At 40.6% G+C, this 8482-nt stretch overlaps 1 protein-coding gene across 1 annotated transcript; it reads right to left on the reverse strand.

Annotated features, from left to right (window-relative positions):
- Positions 1-678: 678 nt before the first annotated feature.
- On the reverse strand, positions 679-5858 carry fstl3 (follistatin-like 3 (secreted glycoprotein)). Its single transcript, XM_053876371.1, has 5 exons — positions 5645-5858; positions 5229-5414; positions 2952-3167; positions 2651-2878; positions 679-2569 (listed from the first exon to the last, which is right to left on the reverse strand). Exons 1-5 carry the CDS (start codon positions 5712-5714, stop codon positions 2517-2519), a joined length of 753 nt encoding a protein of 250 aa, XP_053732346.1. The 5' UTR covers positions 5715-5858; the 3' UTR covers positions 679-2516.
- Positions 5859-8482: the final 2624 nt, after the last annotated feature.

An 8482-nucleotide genomic window follows, 5' to 3' on the forward strand; every position in this document is an offset into this window, starting at 1 on the left:
TCAAGAAAGGGCTCGTGTCGTACATGTGGAAGAAGCAGTTTGTCCGTGGCATTCATACTTTGCCTTTATCAAAACATCTGACTTCATCCACACTGAACTAAAAGAATACTTGGACACGAATCGGGCATTTCCTCTTAAATCAAACCAGATGCTTTTGCAAACCAGGAAAAAAAAACCCGAAGTGGACATTGGCGCACATTAAACTGAGCTTACCATTAAGTTCTCAGCCGATGCAACACTCGCCCCCAGCAACTTCACCTTTGTTATTCAGACAATGAAGGGGATATCCCTGAGAAGAGCGGAGAGAAAACCAAACCACCTGGATCTAATTGTCTACTGAAGTGCTCAAGAGGCCTGTCAACCGAGGCACGCACAGAAGAGCGCTATGATCCTGTAACAGTATATGGATCCTAAGTGTGAGAAAAGGTTTTAAGGACTGAGGAAGGAGGAGGTGGAGGAGATGCTGGAGAGATGGAGGTATGAACTGAGGGAAGTGTAATCACGGTCAGAATACATGTGTGGAGGAGGAAGACTTTACATAGAGACTACATATTTTTGATGAATGTGTTAGAGAGACAAAGAGAGGACACACAGTTACAGATCATTAGGTCTTCAGTGGGAATGACTAAAGGACAAGTAGAAGAAGAAGAAGGTGCTGAAATAAAAGACACAAAAGTCTCTGTGACCAATATTAACCTTTATGTTGTTTCGACAATGCAGTACAAAAATACAAAACTGATATATATTCAACATTTTCACAGTATGTACACAGGTAGGTACATGTTCAATTGCAGGAGCTCTGGTGGTTGACCGACAACGCCAAATAAGGATAAAGCAGATGTCTGTTTTGAGTTTGTCTGATCACACAAACACATAAAAGTGGTTGAACTACGCATCTACTTGGGTTACCAGTGTCGACAACAAGCACATCGACTCGGGCTTTTGATGGCGTTGAGTGGCATTAACTATGCTCCCTTGACCCAGACGATGTTTCCTACTGAGACAAATTACATTTCCACTCAAGCAGACGTAACTAATTACATTTGTCTGCCTACTAAATGTCATAAATTCCAGTTGCGTTGAACAATGAAGCAAAAGATGTTTACTAAAATGTTAGCAAAAAAAAAAAAGATTAAAATCCAAGGTGGTGTGGTGCACTGGTTGCTGTTCTTCAGACCAGGAATCAACAAAACAGAATCTGGATTTGGATTTATAAAACTGCAGGTTTCATGTTCCAGTCTGCGGTTTATTGAGGCCACATATTCCGGTGGAATGTAATTATCAACTTAATAGCTATAACTATTGAATCTGCCATAGGCTGTCCAAAGCCATTGCCAGTGACCGCAACTGTGCTTACACAACAAATAAAACACAATAAATACATCTAACTGCATCAGCTTACCCAGGGTTACTTGTTTTGTTATCGAATAACAACCATAAATAGAGTTTGATATACTCTCCAATAAATAGCTGTGGTATTTACAATATGCACATGCTTGCTCACAAGACCCCACTGTCCTACACGCTGACATCTGATTTAGCCAATGGAGATAATGCACTCACCTAGAGCGTTTATTGTCATATCTTTTTTGTTTTTTTGCATTCCAACAAGTGTGATTTCAACATTTTGGATTTACTGAAACCTGCCCAGGGAGCCTCTTGCCCTATGGAGCTGGGATGTGCTCAGGCCCACCCAGAACCAGTGAACGGGAATAAGCAGCGGAAAATGAATAAGTGATCTGACCTCATGGAAATTCAATTTAGGTTTAGCAAAATACCAACTACACAGTTCACTTGAATGTAACATTTCACTTTAAGTGCCTAAACTGGTTAGTACTAATTGACTACCGTGTTTTATTCAGGTGTAAAGGCTCTAATCCCAGTGCATTAGCTGGCGTTAGATTAGGATGTTGAATCTTTTTATCAGGATTTCCCAGTGAGACTAGATTGACCAACAAATCACAAATGCAGGATGACACGTTCAAAGTTGTCCATACACGTAGATGCAAGCAACATAGTGTGATTGTTTAACCTGACAAAGCAAACTGCATCATTCCACCCAACTGTGCTCACTATTTACAATGCACTTGGAAAACAAAAAATATATAATTGTACCAGCACAGGACAAAACCTAACCTGTGCAATATAGGCATCTTACGTGAGAGGTCAAGAGTTATGAAAGCAAATGTGTGGGCAGCGCATTGAGTCAACAAATCTGTTTTTAGTGTACAGAAAATATGGGCGAGTGAAGTGAAAGGCTTGATGGATGGAATGGTAAATTGGAGTCAAGTAATTCTGCTTTGAAAAAAAAAGGAAAATTAAAATACTCGATTTTCAGTTAGGTCGGTAAAATAACTTCATAAGAGACGTTTGCTATATAAAACAAAGCTTAATCCGTGGACACCCAGAGGCTTTTCAAGACACAAATTCCTACACCAGGATCCATTTTAAAGACGATGAGGTGTGATGACTGAGGTCATCACGAGTGGTCGCAGAAGAGTGCAGGCATCATCCGTTTAGACAGCATTCTCCTCACTAGCATCAAATTTGTGAGATTTCCTTGGTGGATCTGCAGTATAAAGACAAGGAAAAAGTTGTAGTATTATTGTTGGATCCTTCCTCACAGTCCAGTTTTTGTGCGTGAGCTTACTGTTGCAGTGGCCATAGTGGCGTACGCCAATGGAGCGTCCAAGATAGCAGGTAGCCCGGCGGAGGTGGCAGGCGCTGGGGTACGTGATGCTGTCGTTGCCACAGATCGGCTGATCGGAAGACGAGGGCATGGGGCAAGGAGTTGTGCGACACATGACACAGTGGGCGCTGTTTGTCTGGTCTGTCACACAGGTGTGAGTCCCTGGACACACCACGTTAGAGCAGGATTCTGGGAGCAAAAAGAAAAAAATCAGTATGAGAAAATGGCCGACATCGATGGAATGAAAAAAAAGGTAACTTACTTTTGCATTCGCCCTGGTACATGACTTCTAGGTCAGGGAGTCCCAGGCAGCGGGCCATCAGCATGGCACACTCGTCCTTATACGTCCTTCCATCGCTGCCACAGACAGCATGTTTGCGGGAAATGTGAGAGCAATCTGGGGCGCACACACACTGAGGCCTCCCCAGCTTCATTTTGCAAACTTTCCCTGGACCGCATTTGACCCCCTCGCAACTATCTGAAAGGCAAAGTGACTTTTAATGGTGTGTGACTGAAGGTTAACATAGCTGTGTTAGCAGGCTATCAGATGATCCATAGGCCTTTTCACTCAAAACAAGTCTGATCGTGGGGTTTTTCCCAGACCACAGCGCAGTTTCAACCTTGCACAATATTTACAATGATCACATCTCTTCATTGAACACAACACACAGGGGTGTCTCGTTTGGTGGAATGTGAAGCTGCTGTGTTTTCATAACAGATCTATGTGTATGGCTGCTCACAGACTGGGTTAAGCCCCCACAGCGGCACAGGAGGGGCTCTGAGGTAGACCAAGTTCAAATAGCTTTCAGAGACGTTTATGGGCTGTGAGATGAGGAAGCCCCTCTGGCTCCTCTGACACCTAATAACGCCTAAGATCAGGAGGGACTGTAATTTTACACAGAACAGTCGACATTAAATCATGTGTGAGACAGAGAGCTCTTCTCAAGACCTTTCGCAAGTGTCAGCTTTGATTCATAGGCCACTGCAGATCGAATGACATTCACTCCATGCCAGTTTTTTGGTATCAAAACGTTGACGGTCCTGTTGCCTTTAATCTGTTATTTGCCATAGAATCGATGTTGTTGTTCAAGAGTGAACAGGATTTTTAATGAGAACCAGACAGCCGGCCGCGTGTTCAGAGCAGAGGCAGAACTCTCATTAGTGAAACTAAGCAGCCCTGCAAATTTATTTATACGAGACCATTTAAATGGATTTTACTGAACTTTAACTGAAGGTTCAGTGTCGAAGAAAGAGCACATAAAATACACAATGGAAATATATGCACAAATTATTACTTTTTTTCTTGGCTTCCAAGAGACAATCCCTCTCTCGGGATTCCTCAGGTACTCTTATTATTTAAGGCACAAAACCAGAAGTCTTCAAACGGTTGGCGAGAATTGAAAAGATAGATTGAGTTTGAGGGAGTGAAGATAAGGAAACGCAATGGAATGGGCATTTTTTAATCATGTGTTATTGCTTTAAAATGGTAGGACAATATATGTGATTTCATCTTTTGGTTTCTACTGAAATTTTCAAGCTGAACTGATTTGAGGGGTTTAATTGAACATTTTCAGTTAACTTTAAGGCTCCACAGCAACTGTTGTAGTCTCTAAACCTGCACATAGACAAACAAAATGGACACACTATAATAGACGTTTATTCACACAAAACTGGTCGACTGTTCCCTTCACACCATCATCAGGTGATCTGAAGAAGTCTTGGGGCGTCACAGTGCTTCTGGTGTAACAGGGTGCCAGCTGTCATGGCTGCCACTGCTGCACGCAGTGGAAATCAATGGTAACTGTTCACCGGAAGTGAATAAAGAGCTATTGTGAAGGACGAATATAAATGATGTCTCAGGGTAGTTTAGATTCTGTTGAAAATTATTATTATTATAAAACTTGAAAATATTGTTTTTTAAAATCTCAATTAATCACAATATAAATAATGTTTATAACGGTAATGTTTGCAATGTTACGGTTCTAGCATGTTGTTGAGCCTTTTCAGTGAGGTTTTTCTAAAGAATGTTCTTGACAGTATCGGTTAGTAGTAAACATGATGGCATCTTTCGTCAGGTTACATTAAGAACAGACACAAAATCTGTGATTAATTTGCCATTAATCGTGAGTTAACTCAGTTTTACTGTGATTAATTGTGATCTAAAATTGAATAGATTGACTCCCCAAATTAAAACCTTTCTGTTCATACTCTACAATATTGATATTGATTTATCTGAGATGTATTTTCATTATGGATGGGACACACATGAACATTTCCTTAAAAGGACTACTCGAATAAATGAATTTTGTCTATGGCAGACAGAAACACTTTTTGTTAAACCACAAAACAATCATAAACTTTGGGATTAAATGTAGCTTGAGCTTTCAGAACATTCTTTATTAACTGGATTGAGTCACGTCTGGACTGTAGCGATAAATACAATCAAGATCTGCATCTGTCAAACATTTCAGACTCATTTTACTGATGTCAAACGTTGTATGTGAGCAGTCAACCTAATGACTCCACAGTGTTTGTTTACCTTTGCAGGGCTTGCATGAGACTATTCCCAGAAAGCCCAGCAGGCTGACCTCATTCATGGGCAGACTGGTGTTGGACCATGCGGTATCCAGACGGCCGCCGGCACAACACTCCTCTCTGGTCACTCCTCTCATCAGCACCATGTCGCAGCGCTGGGCATGGCTCTGCTGTAACCAGCACATCCCAGCTAACGCCGGGAAAAAAAGGAATTAACAACATTTAAGGTGATTTAAAGCATGTAACCATGTTGTCATTATGGAATAGTTATTCTTTCAGTTGCTATTATTAGCAAGCTGACAGTCATTAACTTGTTCAAAAATGTTCTCTTTCTGAATGTTAAAATACAGATATGAAAAATCAAAACTGTGGAGATGCAGTGCTTTAAAGTATCAGCAAATATCATAAAGTTACACTTACCATCCGCTGGATTTCTCCCGATGCAAAGCAGAGCCAAAATCCCCCCCAAAATCAAAGCCAAGCTGCTCATAGTGCACTCTGGAAGGCAGGAAACCTCTTGAAAAAAGTGTTGCCCCTTCTGCGGCAGATCAGTTCTCACTGACTTCTGGAGGTCTCCCTCGCTCTCTTATGTGAATGAATGTGTTGTGGATAAGTGATGTCGTTCCCCCTCAGTATAAATATTTAGCCCAGATGGAATTATGCTGCTGGGATGGGCGATGCTCTCAGCCAGTAATAAGCCAGGGCAGGACACACTCTGACTCAGTTTCCAGAGTCGGGAAATGATCCGTGCCCTATAGCACCTAAGACACCAAGCACTAGCATGATTTTTCACAAGAAATTCTCACTTAACTGCCATGTGCTTGATATTAAACTCTACACACTTGTTTCTTGTTCATATATGGCACTTATATCTTATATCTAAAACTTACACAACAAATCCAGTTCCTCACTATTACATATTTATGCTGCTTTATAGTGAAATAGTAAAGTAGCAGGGGTATTTGTACTTCAACTGCTTCCTCTCAATGAAAAGTAAAATCGACTTTTACTATTACTATGAGAGATTTCAGTTAAGACTGTGACAAGTTTCCATTACTACTATTACTACTTCTAAACAACTAACTACATCTTAAGGTGTCTGAAAAATAAATGCAATGCTGTTTGAAAACATTAGCAACAAAATAAACATCCAGACATCCATATATATATATATATATATATATATAAACTTGGGAATCACCAAAAATAAATAAAATGAATACATTTTTACTGATTAAAAATATGTAGAGACCCCACCATTTGTCACAAGATATTTTAACTGCCATGAATGGAACTTGTTTTGCAAAGCATTTAAAAATTGAGTTTCTAAGCTGTTTCTGGGTAATGTTCAAACAGATTAGAGCCTAAAAATATCCTGGCTAGACATTGGAGTGTTGTGATCTGTCTGGGCTTATCAAAGGCACAGTTGTCTCAAACGCATCTGTGATTTCAGTAATGAGGTCAAGACCCGCAGATAAGGACGGAAAAGAGGGGTCTAGGACATTTTGAGAAACTGTGAAATCAAGAAAAATATCCGTTGGCTCACTCCAGACATCTTGGTCTTAATCAGCCAATGATTTGTATCTTTCTTATCGCGCAGGCATTGACTAGAATCACTTTCAGAGTGAGTCTGCTGGGAGCATCTGCACTTCTATGCTTTCTTTCTGCACTCATTCACCCCCCGACACCGTCGAGCGTGCACTCAGTAGTCGGACCATCTGTCTGACATTTTTTATGTTCCTTTTGAAAAAGAAAGAAGCTTTAGCTCTGATGAAGTGAATGATGTTGCCGTGTCTTGTCCAGATCCCCAGGGCTAGACAGGAATGCTGCCTGACCTATGAGGAGAGGGAGGGTCGGCGGATAGTGCTGATCTGTGGGTGGGTGGCCTGTCTCATCGCCGGCTCTCTGCAGATCCACTCTCCCCCTCATATGGTTTAGATCAATTTCAAAACCTATAAATGGACTCCACAGAGATAACCAAACGATACATTGTCTATAATTTCAGTTCAATTTTAGATAGTGTTGAGAATTGCTTGGCTCTTTGATGTCCACATGCTCCTTTGATGTGTGTAACTGGAGAAAGCCATTTTCTGACTGTGTCTAATATGAAGGGGGAGCGCATCTTCTTTGTCAGGACAGGTGTGGCGCTGACCGACAAACAGCTAGCTACACACTGCTTCCATCTAGTGGCAGTCAACCCAACACTCAGCATCGGCCATCTTTTATTATCACAATGACTTGTAGTCAGCTCCACTTTTAAAACTTTCATTCCTTTTCTTCCCGTTGGCCTTTTACTAGGAGAGCAAGTGGCCAACTTTTGAGTCAAATGCATTCAACACAGATTACAGTTCTTTGTTCTTCACACGGCACCGAGAGAAAGAAGAATAAACCCTTGAACCACTGTCTCGTCCTAGTATGCTGAGTGAAATATGACAAGACATTGGATCAAGCATGAACACAGCATTCTTCAGGTGGGTTATATTAGAGCGAGAATATAATATAGATGAAGCTTCAACAGCACACCAACAATAATCAACAGGATTGAGGTTGGAAACTTTCTGACCTTTGACCCATTTAAAACATGCCTTTTTAGACTGAAAAAAACCGCTGGGACGAGAGGGGCCATTGACATGCGTCTAAATTGATATCAGATTTAAATAAATAAATAAATAAAAACTAACAGCTGAGGATTGTCGCCCAAATTCTTTTTCTTAACAAAAACAAAAATAGAGGGAAACCGATATGTACTGTAGTCGCAATATTATATACAGAAACATGACATGATATGAAAACCTTTGTAGTCACTGTTATGTGCTTAATCTCTCAGGTGTGTTTTTCTTCCTCCCATTTTTTTTAATGATTCTTACAAAATAGAAACTCTGAAAACGTGATCTGATGAGATTATCTTTCTTTCTGTAGCCACATCCATTCAATGGATTTGTATTATCTCTTTGATTTTATTGCTTCCATTCACAAGTTATCTACTTAGTATTACGCTAATATACGACTACACTATACTTCACTATTAGCCTGAATGGTCTAGTATCATTACCGCCAGGAGATGGCGTCATTGGCCCATCTTTCACCTCGCTTCAGTCCTTCAAACCAAATGTGTTCAAGTAACTAAAATCCTAGAATTTGTTCACCTATTTGCAGCATTTTAAAACATTCAGACGCGATGTAAATTGAGTCTGAGCAATGAACAGAACTATATTTACTCTGGTCGCCTTGATATTGATAATATTAACATCTTTTTGG

The sequence above is a fragment of the Synchiropus splendidus genome, chromosome 1, assembly GCF_027744825.2.
Source record: "Synchiropus splendidus isolate RoL2022-P1 chromosome 1, RoL_Sspl_1.0, whole genome shotgun sequence".
NCBI lineage: Eukaryota > Metazoa > Chordata > Actinopteri > Syngnathiformes > Callionymidae > Synchiropus > Synchiropus splendidus.